The sequence below is a fragment of the Schistocerca gregaria genome, chromosome 8, assembly GCF_023897955.1.
Source record: "Schistocerca gregaria isolate iqSchGreg1 chromosome 8, iqSchGreg1.2, whole genome shotgun sequence".
Classification (NCBI taxonomy): Eukaryota; Metazoa; Arthropoda; class Insecta; order Orthoptera; family Acrididae; genus Schistocerca; species Schistocerca gregaria.
In genome coordinates, this window is record NC_064927.1 from 327,336,291 (window position 1) to 327,358,306 (window position 22,016).

Genomic DNA, 22,016 nt, shown 5'->3' on the forward strand with positions numbered 1-22,016 from the left:
TGTCGGCACTAGTACAGTGTATATCCACCTTTCGCAGCAATGCAGGCTGCTATTCTCCCATGGATACGATCGTAGAGATGCTGGATGTAGTCCTGTGGAACGGCTTGCCATGCCATTTCCACCTGGCGCCTCAGTTGGACCAGCGTTCGTGCTGGACGTGCAGACCGCGTGAGACGACGCTTCATCCAGTCCCAAACATGCTCAATGGGGGACAGATCCGGAGATCTTGCTGGCCAGGGTAGTTGACTTACACCTTCTAGAGCACGTTGGGTGGCACGGGATACATGCGGACGTGCATTGTCCTGTTGGAACAGCAAGTTACCTTGCCGGTCTAGGAATGATAGAACGATGGGTTCGATGACGGTTTGGATGTACCGTGCACTATTCAGTGTCCCCTCGACGATCACCAGAGGTGTACGGCCAGTGTAGGAGATCGCTCCCCACACCATGATGCCGGGTGTTGGCCCTGTGTGCCTTGGTCGTATGCAGTCCTGATTGTGGCGCTCACCTGCACGGCGCCAAATACGCATACGACCATCATTGGCACCAAGGCAGAAGCGACTCTCATCGCTGAAGACGACACGTCTCCATTCGTCCCTCCATTCACGCCTGTCGCGACACCACTGGATGCGGGCTGCACGATGTTGGGGCGTTAGCGGAAGACGGCCTAACGGTGTGCGGGACCGTAACCAAGCTTCATGGAGACGGTTGCGAATGGTCCTCGCCGATACCCCAGGAGCAACAGTGTCCCTAATTTGCTGGGAAGTGGCGGTGCGGTCCCCTACGAAACTGCGTAGGATTCTACGGTCTTGGCGTGCATCCGTGCGTCGCTGCGGTCCGGTCCCAGGTCGACGGGCACGAGCACTTTCCGCCGACCACTGGCGACACCATCGATGTGCTGCGGAGACCTCACGCCCCACGTGTTGAGCAATTCGGCGGTACCCGGCCTCCCGCATGCCCACTATACGCCCTCGCTCAAAGTCCGTCAACTGCACATACGGTTCACGTCCATGCTGTCGCGGCATGCTACCAGTGTTAAAGACTGCGATGGAGCTCCGTATGCCACTGCAAACTGGCTGACACTGACGGCGGCGGTGCACAAATGCTGCGCAGCTAGCTCCATTCGACGGCCAACACCGCGGTTCCTGGTGTGTCCGCTGTGCCATGCGTGTAATCATTGCTTGTACAGCCCTCTCGCAGTGTCCGGAGCAAGTATGGTGGGTCTGACACACCGTTGTCAATGTGTTCTTTTTTCCATTTCCAGGAGTGTATTTACGTGAACGTTATGAAAGAAAAAGCGGTTGACAGTTTGAATACTGCGATCTTCGTAGAGTGTTACAAGCTGCAATGGCAATGCACACGCCAATGAATAGTAGTAGTCGTCATTTGAAACAAATTATTTGCAGCAAATTTGCAGAAACAAATCCACTTTAAGATTCTTATTTCATTTGGATCTTAAAGTACTTCTGAGCACATTAAATCAGTTAAACCTCGCTATATAAATAGTTAAGCTATTTACATCTGCCAGCCAAGGTGACCGAGTGGTTCCAGGCGCTACAGTCTGGAACCGCGTGACCTCTACGGTCGCAGGTTCGAATCCTGCCTCTGGCATGGATGTGTGTGATGTCCTTAGGTTATTTAAGTTTAAGTAGTTGTAAGTTGTGGGGAACTGACGACCTCAGAAGTTAAGTCCCATAGTCCTCAGAGCAATTTGAACCATTTATTCACATCTTGTGTAACTGATTAGCTGAACTGTGAAGTCGCTAAGGTAACGCATATGCTAAAAATGGTATAACAAACGTCAACGAACACTGACTCCGAGTGAAAGAGGATTTTACGTTCCATCGAAGCAGTATATTTCATGTTAACATTTGTACAATGTTTATTAGTAACGTTATTGGCGTTCACTGACGGGTTCCAATCTGCAACAACAGTTACTACCGACCAACCTGCACTCAGTGGGAGATGGCGGAAGGATGACTAATGCTGAGTGAATCAGCTACCGGGCAAGGAGACGGATACATTTCATCACTGACAGATCTACTATAATCTCGTCTTTACCACAGCCGAACTGTCGTCGACTCCGCAACTCACCGACCATGCACAGATAAGCTGCAAAGTAAAGTTCGCTCTTGCTATTTCAAGACTGAGAAAGAAAGTGTCATTTTTAATTTTTTGTGACACTTTTAAGGACATTGGAGTGTCTATAAATAAAAGTAGCTTTGCATTGTAAGTGTTCACAATTTAATATTGATACTTTTTTCCTATTACAAATTGTAGTCACTACTATGTACCACTTCTGTAGTTTTCTTTTATTTCCGTTTGGTTGTAATGGCATGTGTTTCTATGTATCTTTTGGAGTGGTGCGTTACGAAAAAGGTGTAGTCGTTTTATTAGCCTAATCTTCCTATTTCATTATGATATATAGTAGTCTGCGTGATCTGTGGTACCATTAGTTTCCAGTTTCTTGTACAGTAAATATTACACAAGTACTTTAACATTATCCCTTCAAGACGTTCCTGCAAGTATTTTCAGTCATTTGTATCCCCTTCTTCTTCTACACCAAGGTTTGTTTCGCCATCACTCGCTGATAACTTCGAAGGAAATGGCAATGGTTCACAGAATATGTCAAAAAGATTCAGAAACACCACTTGTATACAGCATTCAAACTTAACAAAGAAATATGATTTTTAATCTTTAACAATGTACATTTATCGACGTATGTATCTATATTTCCAGAATGACTACAGAAGATGTTTTGTAAATGAAAGCGAAATTCATCTGCCATTAAATTCTATTTAACTAAATGAAGTAAGCTAAGACAGAGAATTCAGTAGTACCTGAATTCTAGAGCTGCTGTGGAGGACAGCCATGCAAACAATCATGATATCAGAAATATTTTCTCTGATTATAATTACTAAGAGAAATCAAATCAATAATCTAGCGAATTTATCACAGTTCACCTCATTAATCGTCTTTTGGTATAGATCTATGCAGTAATAAAGAAATTGCAAAGGAAATATTCATTGTAAAAACATGAGCAATGATAACTATTAGTGCTATTCATAAACAGCAATCTTATAGGCATCTATTCAAGTAATTAAAACTCTGTCTCACCTGATCCATAAAATTTAAAAAAAAATCATATCCACTGCCACAGTACTGAAAGAAGCAATCTGTACTTCCCAAAACTAAATCAGTAATTGACTCAAATTGTCGTTGAATCAATAGCATTAAAAATCTTCCTCTTGTTAAAAGATTTTCACTAATCACAAAACTAATTATGATGAAATCATGATGATGTTAAATGATCTGTAAATACTTGACATGCTTTCATAGTAACAAACAGATCATGTATTCATAATCAATAAATTTATTTCTTCTACATCATTTCAAGTGAGCCAGAAGTCTATGAAGCATAGAATTGACAGAAAAACTAAAAGAAAACTATGAATATGAATGTAAGCTACTAACAAAATTTCTTGAATCACACCATACAATCTACAATAAAATATACTTAATGTCTGTGGGACATCTGGAAATGTATGCCATGGCAAACTTGCTGACACTGACGGCGGCGGTGCACAAATACTGCGCAGCTAGCGCCATTCGACGGCCAACACCGCGGTTCCTGGTGTGTCCGCTGTGCCGTGCGTGTGATCATTGCTTGTACAGCCCTCTCGCCGTGTCCGGAGCAAGTATGGTGGGTCTGACACACCGGTGTCAATGTGTTCTTTTTTCCATTTCCAGGAGCGCATTCCACAAGACATTATTGCATGGAAATATGCAAAGTACATTAGGAGGCTGATCTATTTATTACCAGGACTAGCGGTTATACGAACAGCAAAAGAACCTGAAATTAATTGTTTCAGAAGCTCAGTAATATGCTTCTTCCAGTTCAAGTTGTCATCAATGCGAACACCCAAAAATGTGGAGAAGTCTACCCTGTTCATATGCCACATAAATTATCTGTGTGACTCTATTCGGTGTACAGAACTGGATATAGTGAATTTTTTGAAAATTAAGGGGGGAGTCCATTTTCTTAGAACCATTTAATAATTCTTTGAAAGACATCCTTAATAATAATTTCTACTAATTTTTGGGGAATGGAATTTATTATAACACTCGTGTCATCTTTAAAAGGCACTAGTTCTGCTTGCTGAACTTTAAGTGAGAGGTCATTCACATTAAAAAAAAACAACAGAGGACCCAAAATGGAACCATGTGGGACTCCCTTGGTGATACCTCCCCTTTCACTAAAGTTTACCACCCTCCCAACATTATTTGAGTTAATCAGCTCAAATTTTCGCTTTCTCTTCGTTAAGTATGATTAACCAGCTGTAGGTGTAGCCTTCAATTCCATAAAACTTGAGTTTTCTAAGAGTGGAACATGATCCTCAGAATCGAATACCTTGTAAATATTACAAAAAATACCAACTGGCGATAATTTGTTATTTAGAGCATGTATTATTTGATGGGTAAATATGTAGATAGCATTCTCAGTGAAGTAACACTTCTGGAATCCTACTGTGACATGATGAGTAAATTATTTTCACTTAAATACAAAACTACTCTTGAATACATAACTTTTTCGCATATTTTAGAAAATGAAGTCAACAGTGAGATGGGTCTATAATTATTTAAGTCACTCTCGTTCCCATTCTTAGGAAGAGGTTTGACAATTGCGTATTTCCATCTGTTTGGAAAAGTTCCCTATGCCAGCGAAGCATTACATATATCACTAAAGACCCCACTTATTAAATTAGAACAACATTTCAAAATTCTGTTAGAGACTCCATCAACACAAATTCCCTATGCCAGCGAAGCATTACATATACCACTATGGACTCCACTTATTAAATTAGAACAACACATCAGAATTCTGTTAGAGACTCCATCAACACCACATGAGCTCTTGTTTTTCATTATATTTATAATTCCCTTAAATTCAGTGGTGTATGTTAGTGTTTTTCCTAAAGGCCTAAAGTCCTGCGGTATGACATTTTCAACATATTTTTCTGCTTCTTCAACTGAACCCTTCAATCCTGTTTTCACTACTACATTCATAAAGTGATTGTTAAAACTATTTGTAACTTGTCAATTATCACTCAGAACATCATCATTTTGCTTTATTGCTACGGTATTATGTTCACTGTAGGGCTGCCCCCTCTCCTGTTTGACAATATTCCATATATTTTCAGTCTTACTATCCACATCAGTTATTTCTGTCAGACCACATAAGCTTCTCGACTTGTTAATGACTCTCCTTAAAATATAACAGTATCTTTCGTAGTAACCAAGACTTACTCTGGCCTGTACATATATTTCCCTCTGTCTCTTATTCGATATCTTAATTCCCTTAGTAATCAATGGCTTACTTGACTTTGTAATGGCATTTTTGGGTAACATTTTAGAAAAGATACTCTCAAATACTGAGACAAATTTACGGTGGAATAAAATGAATTTCGCATCAGCATCATTTTCTGTGCATACTTCTTCCCATTCCATCTCTTCTAGGCTGCTCTTAAAACTCTGTATCCTGCTCGCATTAATAACTCTCCCTGCCTTGTATGAAACTGTATACAGCACCTCAGTGCAGCACTCCGTGAGCACTCGGTCAAGAATGGGCTGCCATTCCCCAAGACACCTTCCAGCACCTAATTGAACATATGCCTGCGAGAATTAAAGCTGTAATCAAGGCTAAGGGTGTGCAAAAACCATACTGAATTCCAGCATTACAGATGGAGAGCGACACGAACTTGTAAGTCATTTTCAGCCAGGTGTCCGGATACTTTTCATCACATAGTGTGTATTCTCAGTTTAAAGTAAATATCTAAGTTTTTCTTATGAACTATTTCCTTTACGGCTTTAAAAATTAGCTCTGCTGCTTCCAGCAGCTCTTCTAGATGAGAGCATTCAGTGACTTTAATCTTACCTCTTATTTCTTGCTTAAAACTGTTGTTAAAAACACTGGAAATATTCCTGGGCTTACGCTACTGACTGCCTCATATTGTCCATATTATAATTTCTGTAAAGAAATTTATGTTTAAAACCGTTTTCAACGCTCAAAATCTACAGAATAACAAGGTTTAATGACCACTCATTTGCAAAAGTTTTAAATATATTGTTCTACACACAATTCCACATGAATGTGCAGCAGAAGAGCTGGTAGCGTACACGCAGGAAGTGTTACAAAGCTATAATTATGCAAGAAATAAGACGAAAGCTTAAAATCACAAAATTCTCTCATCTATAAGAATTGCTGAAAGGAACAGAGCAAATTCTAAAAGCCGCCAAAGTGATAGTTTACAGAAGAAAACCTACATATGTACTGGAATTTGAGAACATAACTTCCTTTTATCGGTCAAATTACTGGCTGAAAAAGAATCAGAAGAGTCCAATATAGATCTCGTATATATATATTCCTTTTTATACTACCGAAAATATCCTATTTACAATATTTACATGTATAGGAGGTGGACAGTAGGATGATCTTGGAAATTAGTTGGAACCAGGTGGCTGAAGGCAAGGGAACACTCATTTAGTACCTATACGAATAGTAGTGATAGAATGGGAAAGCTGTTACCTTCTGATCCACTAATTCAGTATCCTCTCCTTGAAGTATGACTTTAATGTTCTTTGGTTCAATGGATGGTGCTCACGTTGGAGTCCAGTAAAGACCAACACCATGCTTGTTGGGACCCCTGGTGCACATCTGCGAGTTGGGGACATGCTAGGTATCTTCATCGATGAGTGACACAGAGAATAGGAGATCCTTGTTCTGCCCCAACATACTGACCATTTCCGGTACATGTTCCCATGAGCTGGAGGTCGCCACTGTTGCAGGTCCATACAGGTTGGAGGACGCCTCCGTTGCTTAACAAAGAAGCAGGATAACAGTTACATATAACAATGATTACAAGTACAGATGGGCATCTAATATTATCAAGCAGGGGGCATGTACTCTTCTGCTCCTTCGTATTCTGCATGGAGACGCTGCAAAATCTCAGCTCCTACTGCTATTTATACTTCATGGTCCTTCCACTTACTGAGACTGGTGATCTACTGCCCCTGCCTTATATCCCCAGCGTCATGATTATGTGACTGAATGCAGTGCTGCCATTAGTTCCTATCAATCTGCCAGGATAAAATTCATAACATTACACGTTTATGTGCTCTCTGGTGGCTTTCAGTCTCAGGCTGTAGGACACTTTTCGCTTCTTAGATATATTACCTAGCCATCGCAAAAAAAGGTAGACAATTTCAGCAAACCAACTACCTATATAAGTTGGGTAAGGCATTTCCAAGCCATCCCACTGCATTACCATTATTTGCTGAAAAGTGTTCTTCTTATGCTCCTTCTCTACGATTTGTTTCAAATCATCATTTATGAAGCTGTGAATGCACTCCTCACCAGCGTTCTTACAGGTAATACTATTATTAAAATCCTCTCTGACACCAACACCTCATAAGCTAAACACACTGTACACACAAAAAGCTGCTTTCATTAAGGTTGAGATACTCTCAACAATTTCTGCCTGTATTTGAAAATTCTTCCAACAAGGTAGCATCTGCAGATCCCAAAGAGAAATGATGGAATGAAGAGATCCTTCCACACCAACAGCTCAGAATGGACTGAGCTTCTTCTATTAATTCCCAGCTGGGAAGGGGAGTGGGTAGAAGAGAGTTAGAGGAGAGGGAAGGGGAAGAGGTGGGAGTCGGGTGGAACAGGGGAGGGGGAAGTACAAGGGAGGGGAGTAAGTAGGGGGAAAATGGATGACACATTTGTTGACATCATCAATCTGATGTTGCCACATCTACCGACACCATCTGTAATAAAACAGTCAACTATACACACTAGACACGTGTCGGCTCTCTCCCTTTACTCATCTCTGGCAAATATGCAAGCAGTTATTCGGATTGGCATTGATAGAGCTGCTGTATGTGCTACTGAGGTATATCGTTCCAAATCCCGTCAAACTGGGGCCCTAGATAGTGAAAATGCTGCGTTGCTTGGAGGACCCTGCCCTTAAAGCTCCATATCTTCTCATTTGGACAGAGTTCAAGTTACCTTGATGGCCAAAATAGAGTTTGGAAAGCACAAAAGAAGCAGTAGAAACTCTCGCCTTGTGTGGGTGTGTATTATCTTGCCGAATTGTAAGCACATGATGGTTTGCCATAAACAGCAACAAAACGGGGCACAGAATATCGTCGAATTGTTGATGTGGTGTGAGGATGTTCTGGTTGACAAAGGAGTCGTTCTATGAAAAGGGATAGCACCCAAGACCGCCATTAATGGTTATCTGGTCGTATGGTAGGAGACAGATAGGTTGGCAACCCAATGCTGTCCAAAGTGTCACCAGACACCCCATAGCTTGTCATCTGAGTTCAACTTGAAGCGGGACTCATCACTCAAGACAATTGCGTTCCAGTCAATGAGATACCAAGCCCGAAATGTCTTTCTAAAGGACATCCAGCAACTGTATCAGCTAATGCGAATTCGAATAATTCCTTCAATACGTGCCAGAAGTGGACCAACGCATTATTGTGAAGTTTTTCATCTCAGTTAAATCATCCAGTTATTCTGAAATTGTAATAATGGGTTTTTCTGTACATGTATGTGATATCTATCGATTTCCGTCCCATTCGGAAAATTCTTTCGTCGTATGTCTTTATTTTCATTTCCCTTAGTCACCAGTTTCTGACTGGGCTGATGCGGCCCGTCACGAATTTCTCTCCTGTGGCAACCTCTTCATCATGGAGTATTACTTACATCCCACACACTCAGCTCTTTGCTGTAAGTAATCCTGTCTGTCTTCCTACACAGTTTTTACCCTCTACAGGTCCCAGTAGTACAAAGGAAGGTACTCTATGAAATCTTAACACATGCTCTATCTTCATGTACCTTCTTCTTGTCAGTGGTCTCCATATATTCCTTCCCTCAGCGATTCTGCCTCCTCATTTCTTACGTTATCAGTCCATCTAGTTTTCAACGTTCATCCGTACTATAACATCTTAAAAGCAGTTTATCCCATGTTTCACTAGCACACAGTGCTGTGCTCCAAAAGTACATTCTCCGAAATATCTCCCTGAAATTAATACATACGTTTGATACTGGTGGACTTCTTTTGAGCAGTCTTTCTTGCCACCAGTAGCCTGCTTTTTATGTCTTCCTGGCTCCGTCTATCATGGGTTATTTTGTTGCCTAGGTAGCAGAATCTCATAACTTCATCTACTTTGTGATAGAAATCCTGATTTTAAGTTTCTCGTTGTTCACATTCCTGCTACTTCCCATTAATTTCGTCTTCCTTCAATTTACTCTAAATCCATATTTTGTACTCATCAGATTGTTCATTTCATTCAGCGGATCCTGTAACTCTTCTTCATTTTTGCTTAGGATGGCAATGTCACCACCGAATCTTATCACTGATATCCTTTGATAGTGAATTTTAATTGCAATGATGAACTTTTGTTTTATTTTCGTTATTACCAAATGTTACAGTCTTCTCTTTAACTCTTTTTAAATCGAACACTTCGTTCTTGGTTTTCCCCTCTTATTGGTCCCTCTTGGCTCTTGTACATATTGTCACTATCCGTCTTTCCCTACGGCGTGTCCCATTTTTCTCAAAGTTACGATTCCTCTGAACGTGTCTTGATTTTTCTTTAGTCTTTCATTATCAACCGCAACCTCATAATTGCCTTTCGGGTACCTTTACCTTTCCTAAAGCCAAACTAATAGTTACCTAACACATCCTCAATTTTCTTTTCCATTCTGATGTGTGTTATTCTTGCCAACAACCTGAATGCATCGGCTGTGAAGCTAATTGTGCCATAATTTTCGTACTTTTACCAAGGAAGTTTGACAAACTGCCGTACGTAGTTGAGAAGTTATTTTATTTTACCTTGGCTATCAATTTCGGCATTTTAGTATGCCATCTTCGAGTCCATTATGCCCTTCATTTTTGGACATTCATATGTATCGATATTGCCATACTGGAGCCATCAGTGACTTGATATCGTGCATTCGTTGTTCGAGTGCTTCGAAGACTTGACAACAATATTGATACATCTGAAAAGGCATTTCATGAAGTGCACATGGGGACCTGAAGATGGAACACTGAAACGCCGAAAGTGGTACACAAAATAAAATTACTTCTCGAGTACGTGCGGACGTTTGGCGATCTTTGATGATAAATATTTGACCAGCTGCTGTCCCGAGTCCACAATGGGTCAACTTTTTGGAAATTTGTGGTAAGGTCTTGTGGGGCCAAACTGCTGAGGTCGTCGATCCTTAAGCATACACAGTACTTAACATAAACTAACTTACGCTAAGGACAACACACACACCCACGCCCGAAGAAGGACTCGAACGTCCGACGGGAAGGAGGCGCATTTACCGTGACAAGACCCCATCAGACCGCGCGGCTATCCCGCGCGGCGGTCAACGGAAATTCTCGCACTCTTCGTCTCCTTTAATCTTCGTAATTGTGTGTATGGTGTTCCTCCGCAACTCAGAGAGTATAACGCCAGACTCGTACATTCTACGCAACAAGATGAATAGTCGTTTTGTGGCCCTGGTTTTAGAAATTCTGATGGGATGCTATGTATTAGTTCTGCTTCATTCGATCATAAGTATTCCAAAGCTCTTTTAAATTCTTAGTCTAATACAGGATCCTCTATTTGTTCTGTATATTCTTCTCTTACGTCAACAGAAGTGTCTGTTCCTTCATAGAGGCCTTCTACATACTCTTCCCACCTATCCACTCTCTACTCTGCATTTAACAGTGGAACTATCATTGCGCTCTTAATGATACCACTGTTGCCTTTAATTTCGCCGAAGGTTGTTTTTCTTTTTTCTTTGCACTGAGTCAGTCCTTTCGACCATCCATTCTATTTCGATATCTTCACATTTTTATTGCAACCATTTGGCCTTTGCTTTTATGCAGTTTCTTTTTATTGCATTCCTAAGTGACCAGTATTACTATATTGCTGAATTTCCGTGAACTTTTTTGCATTTCTTTCTTTCGTCGATCAACTTAAGCATTTCTTGTGTGGTTTCCTGGTTTCTCCGCACCTACCTTCTCTGTACCTACTTCTGTGATAGTCCTTTTTTAGAGATGCTCATCCATCTTCTGCTGAACTGCTTAGAGAGCTATTCCTTACCGCACTATCTATAACCTCCAAGAACATTATTTAGAATTTTTGAATCCCACGTCTTTGCACGTCCATCCTTTCGGACTAGCTTCTTAAAAAATGGTTCAAATGGCTCTGAACACTATGGGGACTTAACTTCTGAGGTCATCAGTCCCCTTGAACTTAGAACTACTTAAACCTAACTAACCTAACACACATCCATGCCCGAGGAAGGATTCGAACCCTCGACCGTAGCGGTCGCAGAGTTTCAGACTGTAGCGCCTAGAACTGCTCGGCCACTACGACCGGCGGACTAGCTTCTTAAACTGCAGCCTACGCTTCATCATCACATAGTAGTAATCTGATTCTACATCTGCTCTTTGGTTCGCCTTTGAATCCATTATTTGGTTTCGGGATGTCTGCCGTGTTGTAATCTAAAATCTTTCCCATATCTCCCGGTCTTTTCCAGGTATACCTACATGGCTTTTGATTCTTGCCTGTCACTAGCTAAAATTTATTTCATAACTCAATTAGTCTTTCTCCTTTCTCGCGCCAACTACCAAGCCCATATTTGTCTGTATCTCATTCTTCTATTCCTTTGCCACAACCACATTCCAGTCCTCCGTGACTATTAGATTTTCATCTCCATCTGTGTACTGAATTACCCGCTCAATATCCTGATATACTTTCTTTGTGTCTCCATCTTCCGCTTGCAACGTCGCCTCTTTTACGTTAAATATTGTTTTCTGTGTTGGTTTGCTGCCGATTCTGAGTAAAACAACCCTATCACTGTACTTTTCACAGTAGCTCTTCCTGTTCACAAAAAATTCTATTCCCGTTCCATCATTTTCTGCAGCTGCTAATATTATCCTATACTCATCTCGCCAGATATCCTTGTCTTATTTCCATTTTGCTTCACTGACGCCCCACTAAATCTAGATTGAGCCTTAGGATTTCCTTTATCAGCTTTTCTAGCTTCACTATCACGTTCAAATATCTGACATTCCATACCCAGATTTGTAGAACGTAATGCTTTTCTTGGTTATTCAATCTTTTTCTTATGGTCACCTCCCTCTTGTCAGTTCCCTCCCGGAGATCCGAATGGGGCACTAGTCTGGAATCGTTTGTCAATAGGGAGAACATTAACAGACTTCTTCATTTACAGGCCACATATCCTGTGAATGCACAGTGTGTGTATTTTCTTTCTGCATCCTCATGTCGTCGATCATTGCTGATTCTTCTGCCGTTAGGAGCAGCTTCCTACCCAGAGAGCAAGATTCTCTGTCCGCCCCTCCACCGCCTTTGACGAGGCCATTGGGTGAGTCTTTGGCCGCCACCGTTAATGAAATTTGTTCATCATTTAAGCGTTGATGGCGTTCGATCCCCAGACCGCCGACATTTAATTAATAATCAAAGAGGCTACCCCTAGACCAAGGGTGCTGCTTTGTTTTTGGCCCAGAGTGTACAAGACGATGAGATAGACTCGACCTAAGGTGGTGTTCGTGGGCGCAGGCGTTCGGTAGTGGCCTCTTTGCAGAGCGTGCGTGCGGGCGGCTAATGGGGCCTCCTAACCGTGAGAAGCGACTTTGCCTTTCCGCAGCCTTCCAAAGAAAGCCCATATTTCCCGTTGTGGCCTCCGACAAAAACCCCCATCTAGATGCGAGTTAAAAACGCATTCCTAGACTAGATATTTTTCCCATACTATGCCTCTGTTGAGAGAATAAATTACAGTATGACAAAAAAGGGGACTAGAGAGGGTAATAACACTGCGTTGAATAGTTATCTCGGTTACTTCATGAGTATTATTTTCGTTTCTGTTGCCAGAGTGGTATGTGGGTGCCAACAGACCGCAAGGGGTTGGATGTCGGGCAATGAGACCACTCTCACGTAATCGTCGTGCCACTGTGAACCGTGAGATTGTACGCTTTGGAGCCCAGTTAAATTTAGATGCATTTGCCCCCACTATTTGACTTGGGTGTCTTTGTGCCTGCACAACGCAGCGGTCATCTGCTGCTGTAATTGACAGTGGTCGACCACCTCGTGCCCTACAGGCAGCAGAGACTATGGTTCAGAACGCTACCCATGCTCGTGAAACAATGCTGTGCTCAGTACCAAGCTCCAGCGCCACACTCGTTATCCTTCGTCCTCGTTCCAGTTTCCCAAAGATTCTTCCACATCTGAAGTCATCAAAATGTTGTCTCCGGACCATGTTTTGATGTAGAAGATCACTACAGTAAACCGTAGCTGCTCACACCGAGGGAGGTGGCGCAGTGATTAGCACAACAGACTCGCATTCGTGAGGGTAGCGGTTCAAATCCGCGTCCGGCTATCCTGATTTAGGTTTCTCGCAAATGCCCTAAATCTTTTCAGGTGAATGCCCCTGAACGGGCACGGCCGACTTCCTTTTCTGATCCCATGGGACTGAAGACCTCGCTGTGTGGACTCCACACCCCACCCCCACATCGCCCCTCAAATCAACCAAACAACCACCAAACTACTCGCCGAGTGACACACATTGTCTTTTCCCATTCTTTCACGTGGCTGGTGCTGGGGGACCATCCCTATTTAGCGCTATAGTCACGCTGGCCGCAGAACATGAGACGTCCAATTTTCTGTGCGAGACCGGGACAACTATAGGAACGTGCTCCTACACTTCAAGTCATTCCCACATAGCACTGTAAGTAGGCTGTTTAGGTTTTTTTTATTGGTAACGCCGCCGCCACGTAGCGCTCTGTATAAAAATCACCGGCTGTGCCGTGTGCAGTCTGTGGCTGGTTGCATTGTTGTCTGCCATTGTAGTGTTGGGCATCGGCAGCTGGATGCTAACAGCCCGTAGCGTTGCGCAGTTGGAGGTGAATCGCCAGCAATGGTGGACGTGGGGATAGAGATGGCGGAGTTTTGAAATTTGTAAGAATTGGTGTCATGAACTGATATATTTATACAAGACTGTGCTTAAACTGACACACAATATTTTTTTAGCGCAACGCAATCTGACTTCCAAAAATCCCTACGAAAGAATGGCTCTGACTAACATTAACCTATACGTTTCACAAATCACTTACCTCACAAAAATCTTCATTACTCAAGCTACTGCAATACAGCGAGCGCCACTACTGCCAGCTAACTAAAAGATTCAAACTACGGAAGTCACTAACTACTGATAGGGACAGTTAGCAAATGAAAGATTTTAATAGAGAACAATGTATTTACCTTTTTAGTCATAATATATATATATATATATATATATCAGTTCATGACACCAGTTCTTACAAATTTCAAAACTCCGCCATCTCTATCCCCACGTCCACCACTGCTGGCGGCTCACCTCCAACTGCGCAACGCTACGGGCTGTTAGCATCCAGCTGCCGCTGCCCAACACTACAGTGGCAGACAACAATGCAACCAGCCACAGACTGCACACGGCACAGCCGGTGATTTTTATACAGAGTGCTACGTGGCGGCGGCGTTACCAATAAAAAAACCTAAACAGCCTACTTACAGCACTTAATACGTATGTTACTTTATTATTCCGTTAGTAAGGTTTGCAGACCAGCTCAGCCCCCTCATTTTGCATCTACTTAAATCACATAATTTAGTACAGTTTTTCATAGTCTTTTTCTTCACTACTGCCATTTATTCCCTTACTGATTCTTACATTTCCATGGCAGATATGTAGCTGACCTCACGCACCATAGTATTGTTACGATTACACGGGTGTTACTGGGAATTGTGATTCATATCTGCATATCTCACTAATATCACAGTTACAAATTATAATTTGTTAGACAGTAGGGACCATACGGTAACAGAATCACAAGGAAAAACATACTGGGTGACCAAAAGGCTGTATAAATTTGAAAACTTAATAAACCACGGAACAACGTAGATAGAGTGTTAAAAAATTGACACACATGCTTAGAATGATGTGGAGTTTTATTAGAACCCTCCACGCCCCCCCCCCCCCCCCCAAAAAAAACGAAGTATTGCTAGACGAGTGAAAGATCGGTTGCGGGCGTCGTTTGGTGATGATAGTGTGCTCAGCCGCCACTTTCGTCATGCTTGGCCTCCGAGGTCCCCAGATTACCTGGCCGCAAATGCATCGTGATCGACCGACATCTCTAGGGATGCTGAATGACAACATCCACGCCAGTGCCTCACCATAACTCCGGACATGCTTTACAGTGCTGTTCACAACATTATTCCTGGACTACAGTTATTGTTGACGAATGATGGTGGACATGATGAGCATTTCCTGTAAAGAACATCATCTCTTGCTTTGTCTTACTTTGTTACGCTAATTATTGTTATTATGATCAGATGAATATGTCGGACAGTTTTTGAACGTCTGCATTTTTTTTTTTTTTTTGTTCTAGTAACGCCCCATTTCATTCCAAGTATGTGTGACAATTTGTACCTGTCTATCTGCATTATGCCGTGATTTATTCAGTTTTCAAATTTATATTGACTTTTTGATCACCCTGTATTTTCAGTACTGATACCTACGGTTAAAAAAATGGTTCAAATGGCTCTGAGCACTATGCGACTTAAGTTCTGAGGTCATCAGTCGCCTAGAACTTAGAACTAATTAAACCTAACTAACCTAAGGACGTCACACACATCCATGTCCGAGGCAGGATTCGAACTTGCGACCGCAGCAGTCGCTCGGTTCCAGACTGTAGCGCCTAGAACCGCAAGGCCACTCCGGCCGGCACCTACGGTTAAGTACATCGGCTATGTATTATAACTTTACAGGTAAGGTAGAGAAGTAGCATGTTCGAGTCTCTACGCAAGTCACTATTCTTCTAAAAATTTTTGGAACATTGCCGGCCGGTTTGGCCGTGCGGTTCTAGGCGCTCCAGTCTGTAACCGCGTCCGCTATGGTCGCAGGTTCGAATCCTGCCACGGGCATGGATGTGTGTGATGTCCTGAGGTTAGTTAGGTTTAAGTAGTTCTAAGTTCTAGGGGACTGATGAGCAGAGATGAGAGATATTAAGTCCCATAGTGCTCAGAGCCATTTGACCCAGTTTTTTTCTTTTTTTTTTTTTTTTTTTGTTGGATCATTGTTCATGGAAACAACAGCAGTCGAAAGGCACAGATACAATTTTGACTGTCACATAATATAACGCTTTTATTGTAATTTCCTTATTTTTATATTTTTATCGCTATTTTTATCTTGGGCGAACAAAACTGTTTTCTTATTAAAATTATTACAGTTCCTCATCACAAGCAAACCAAACAAGTTGAATTTCTTGTGCTTGACAACGAGCAATAATGTATTTCCAATATCTACAAAATATGGTTCAAATGACTCTATGGAACTTAACATCTGACATCATCAGTCCCCTAGAACTTAGAACTACTTGAACCCAACTAACTTAAGGACATCACACACATACATGAGCGAGGCAGGATTAGAACCTGCGACCGTAACAGTCGCGCGGTCCCGGACTGAAGCTCCTAGAACCGCTAGGCCACCGCGGCTGGCCAGTATCTACATACCGTTATTGTAGAAAAGAACATTGTTAGGATTAAAGCTGCAGTTTCAGTATACAGTTAAAATCTAAGTGGGTGATTTATTTTCTGTGAAGTGCAGTAATCTTGCCATAAATTACGAAAGATTACTGGAAGATGAAATAAAAAAAAAACTAGTACCAAATGTTATTGATTTTATTTTAAAGGAAAATTTTTCTTGTTTGTCTGGTTGAAAGATACTCGTATACGTGAAGAATTAATGGCAAACAAACTCTAGTGTACATGAATTAAAGCTTCTAGCAGTTACCAGGTTGGTCGGATGTTTTGCTAAGATACATAGTTTAGGAAATTGGGCCTATATTTAAGTGAGTCCCATCGGTATTTGCAACACCCCATGATTAAGGCCCATTCCATGTTTTTCGCATGTGAAGCGGGTTGTTTCTGTTCATATTTTGCAAGGACTCTTCTTCTGACAAAAAAATTAAGGGAATAAAAAATCATTTTGTGTATAAAAATCTGAAGACGTTCACTGATTGAGACACGCTGTAGAAGGCCATAATTCACTGTGCGAATTGCACACTTACAGTCGCATTATATCTGACACGTAAATCGAATGTCTGGGCGGGGATTTGAAACCCGGTGGCCCCGAATAAAAGTCCTGTATCCTAACCGACGCATTATCTCACTCAGTCTTCACTGAGAAGAAAAGAGAAAAAATCAGAACGTTACACAACGGAAAAGTCGGTTATTTACTATGCTATTACGGAATGCTAATGCAGTCGGTAGTGCGACTATGAGGTGCGGCTTCCTGCTAAGATTAGCTCAACCATTTGCATAGAAAGATTTAAAATTACTGCCAGTTAATAACTGCCGCGGTTTAACTTCTCAGGTATTAAAGAGAAACCGTTCTTGGTGAATAATTTTAGATACGTTTCCCTATCCTGTGCCTCATAATCAATATTGTCCACGTTATCACATACGTTGCTATGACGATACATAAACACTTTCCGTCACATTTTGCGTTTTGCCTCAGGTAGCTTTCAAATAGAAAACACATTTTTTATTGCTTTCTGTCCACGACTTTTGTACTGCCACGTGGAAAGCAAAAATGTTTATAGGTAATTAGTTTTCCTAAAATGGTTGAATAGCTCTGAGCGCTATGGGACTTTACGTCTGAGGTCATCAGTACCCTACACATAGAACTAATGAAACCTAACTAACCTTAGGACAGCACACATATCCATGCCCGAGACAGGATTCATCCCTGCGGCCGTAGCAGCACCGCGGTTCCGAACTGAAACGACTCTAGCAGCTCGGCCACAGAGGCTGGCTAATATTCATCATGAGGTGCTTGCTGTAACGAATATGCTCATTGAGTGAAACATTTTGAATTACGATATATTGCAGTCATAGAATATGACCTCACAATAACACATTAAAAGTCGTAAATGTTCAATTGATATGCCCACGCTGCATTTAGCTCTCTACCAGAAAATAATTGATGAAAGCACACTGTATTTCGTATTCTCGAGACGTTGTTAACAGCCAGTTACAACAAAACGTAGCACGTTACAATATTTACAATACTTTCTCGGAATATTGTTTGTGTCAATGAATTGTTTGCAAAAAGTATTACGATGCAGGAGGCAGAGTCTTTATTATTAAAGAGCGCATATTGATCATGGTTTTAAATGTTTACTAAAGCTATAGAAGTATTCGTTTATTTATTTGAGTTGACGAATATCGTTTGTTTAGGTTACGTAACGGAGGCGGGACTGATCATGGGAACACGTGAATAAATTAGCTACGAATTGCAGAAGTATTACTTGATAATTCAGAACTCATCTCGACCTCTAAAATTTGTAGAAGCTGCAGGTGTTTATATACACAAGCCACGCTCAGCGCGAGCGGTAGCTTTCACTGTCGCCTCGTATTCCACCTGGCTGGTCGATTCTGTACGTAGGTGGAAGCCGAATGGTAGAAAGGGGGCGGCAAGCAGGGATGGAAAAGCCACTATCCTGGTCAGCGAGCGGACGATCCGTCCTGAAGCTGAACATCCGCCAACTATGCCTTTGTGGGGCGTGGCCCCTCTGGCGATCACGGCTGTTCAACGTGTACACCCTGTTCGCTGTCGCCCTGGGCGTGTGGCACACCACAGAGAGCGCGCTGTCGTGCTACTTCAGCTGGGGCGACATGGAGCAGTCGACTATGGTGCTCATGGCCACCTTCAACATCGGCGGCAGCACCGTCAAGATGGCCCTCTTCGTGCTGCACAGACAGCAGTACAACTCCCTAGTGCGGCACGCAGACGTCCTGATGACTGAGGGTGCGCCCTGCTCCAAAGAGGCGGCGCTGCCGGAGCTGGTGCTGGCGGCGCAGAGGAGGGCGGCCCGCCTCACCCTGGCCATGCTGATGCTCATCGCGTCGCAGTACGTCACTTGGTTCCCCATGCCACTGGTCGTCAACAGGGCCGAGCACCGGTTGCCCTTGGCGCAGCACCAATGGGACGACAACAGACACTTCTACGCGCTCTCGTACGCCCTCCAGTGCATGGCGGCCGCCTGGACGACGCAGTTCAGCCTGGGGGTCGACTGCCTCTTCGTGACGGTCATGATGCTGGTGATCGCGCAGCTGGAGGCGCTGGCGTCGCGCATCCAGGGCATCAGAATCGAGCAGGGGGCCTCCTCTTGCGCAGCGCAGACGACGAAAAAGGTTTCGGACCAAATGTACGAAGAACTGTGCCTTTGCGTCGAAGTTCATCAGAAGCTTCTCAGGTACGTTACCTACGATTAACATGGGCTGCCAGTGGCCGAGCGGTTCTAGGCGCTTCAGTCTGGAACCGCGCGACCGCTACGGTCGCAGGTTCGAATCCTGCCTCTAGCATGGATGAATGTGATGTCCTTAGGGTAGTTAGGTTGAAGTAGTTCTAAGTTCTAGGGCACTGATGACCTCAGAAGTTAAGTCCCATAGTGCTCAGGGCCATTTGAACAATTTTTTTCGCGCAGAATAAAGTCTACAGGCGTCAAATCCAGCGATTTGGAAAACGTTCTCGAAGACATGCTGTAGTACTTCGTACACTATGGGGTGGAGGGGACTGATGACCTCAGATGCTATGTCCCATAGTGCTCAGAGCCATTTGAACATGGGCAAATCGTTCAAATGTCTCTGAGCACTATGGGACTTAACTTCCGAGGTCATCAGTCCCCTAGAACTTAGAACTACTTAAACCTAACTAACCTAAGGACATCACACACAGCTATGCCCGAGGCAGGATTCGAACCTGCGACAGTATCGGTCGTGCGGCTCCAGACTGTAGCGCCTAGAACCGCTCGGCCACCCCGACCGGCTGAACATGGGCAGCTGCCTAGCAAAACGCTGTTGACATCCGGGGATAAATTTTCATTGTCCAGCGGAATTTACGCTAATTTGAACCTTCGGGAAGACTCGTAACTGTGTGATGGACTGCGGCTCGAAAGCGCCATCTTTTCCATTCGTGGCTATATCTTCTACTGGTACTATCACCTCTTTACATCCTTCTCCTACCTTTCAAGTTACATACCTTGCGGGGCTAGCATGCCTGGAAGTAAAAATATAGCAGAGAAATTACCAGAGCATAGCAGAGTGTTTGGAAAATGGATTTTGACTCTGCTAGTCACGCAAGGCGTGTTGGAGAAATTACGTCCACTTTGGAAGAGAGCAGAGAGTCTTGAAGGCAGGAGTCTCCAGTCGCGCTTTCGTAGCACAGCCGGTTACAGTAATTGCTCTCTACATTTGAAATTTCTGTGATCGTGTCCGGATCCTCACTCGCAGTTAATACTTCCACCTAAAGACTGGAATATTGCTCAAGTAACACCAATACCCAAGAAGGGAAGTAGGAGTAATTCGCTGAATTACAAGCCCATATCACTAACGTCGATTTGCAGAAGGGTTTTGGAACATATACTGTGTTCGAACATTACGAATTAGCTCGAAGAAAACGGTTTATAGACACATAGTCAGCAAGGATTCAGAAAATATTGTTCTTGTGAAACACAACTAGCTCTTTATCCTCATGAAGTAAAGAGTGCTCTCGACGAGGGAAGCCAAATTGATTCCATATTTTTAGATTTCCAGAAGGCTTTCGACACCGTTTCTCACAAGCGTCTTCTAAACAAACTGTGTGCCTATGGAATATCGCCGCAGTTGTACGACTTGATTCATGATTTCCTGTCAGAAAGGTCACAGTTCGTACTAATAGACGGAATGTCATCGAGTAAAACTGAAGTAGTATCCGTCGTTCCCGAAGGAAGTGTTATATGCCCGCTATTGTTCCTGACCTATTTGTATATTAATGACGTAGGGGGAGATCTCAGTAGCCGCCTTGGGTTGTTTGCAAATGATTCTATCATTTACCGTCTTGTAAAGTCATCAGATGACCAAGACGAATAGCAAAATGGTTAAGATAAGATATCTGTACGGTGCGAAAAGTGGCAATTGACCCTCAATAACGGAAAGTGTGAAGTTATCACATGATTACTAAAAGACATCCGCTAAATTTCGATTACGCGATAAATCACACAAATCTGAAGGCTGTAAATTCAAATAAATGCTTAGGTGTTACTACTTCAAATAACCTAATTGGAAGGATCACATAGATTATGTTGTGGGTAGCGCAAACCAAAGACTGCGATTCATTGGCGGATGACCTAGAAGGAGCAACAGGTCTACTAAACAGATTGCTTACACCACGCTTGTCCGCCCTATTCCGCAGTATTGTTGTGCAGTGTGGGATCCGCATCAGGTGGGACTGACGGATACCATCGAAAAAGTTAAAAGAAGGGCAGCTCGTTTCGTATTATAGCGAAATAGGGGAGATAGTGCCACAGACATGATTGAATTGGAGTGGCAATCATTAAAACAAAGGCGTTTTCCGTTGCGACGCGACCTTCTCACGAAATTTCAATTACCAGTTTTCTCCTCCGACTGCGAAAATATTTAGTAGCCACCCACCTACATAGGGATAAATTTTCATCACGATAAAATAAGAGGAATCAGGGCTAATACAGAACAATGTAAGTGCTCGTTTTTCTTGTCCGTGGTTCGAGAGTGGAACGGTAGCGAGACAGCTTGAAGGTGGATCATTGAACCCTCGGCCAGGCACTTTATTTTGAACAGCAGAGAATATGTGGGCATTTATTTACTTTCGCTTGAAATGAAACTCTTTTTCTGTGCCTGAATATCCATCGACATATTTACAGCAAATGCAACGTGACGTATTTGTTGCGATCAGCGAGTTTCGAATCTTATGAGATGAGTTTTTTGGTTTGTTAATTAGTCTAATCACAGCTTCTTTAACTTGGCGATGTATTCCACACAGGATGTCCCGATAGGGCGGTCCTTATTTTATCGGACTTCTTGTTTCTTTATGCATA

At 42.8% G+C, this 22,016-nt stretch overlaps 1 protein-coding gene across 1 annotated transcript in view; it reads left to right on the forward strand.

Moving 5' to 3' along the window:
- The first annotated feature begins 18,606 nt into the window (after nucleotides 1–18,606).
- LOC126285176 (odorant receptor Or2-like) overlaps nucleotides 18,607–22,016 on the forward strand; it is a 28,079-nt gene continuing 24,669 nt past the window's right edge. The window contains exon 1 of the mRNA XM_049984485.1: nucleotides 18,607–19,379. Coding sequence (XP_049840442.1) covers nucleotides 18,607–19,379 — 773 coding nt within the window. The remainder of the gene's footprint in view (nucleotides 19,380–22,016) is intronic.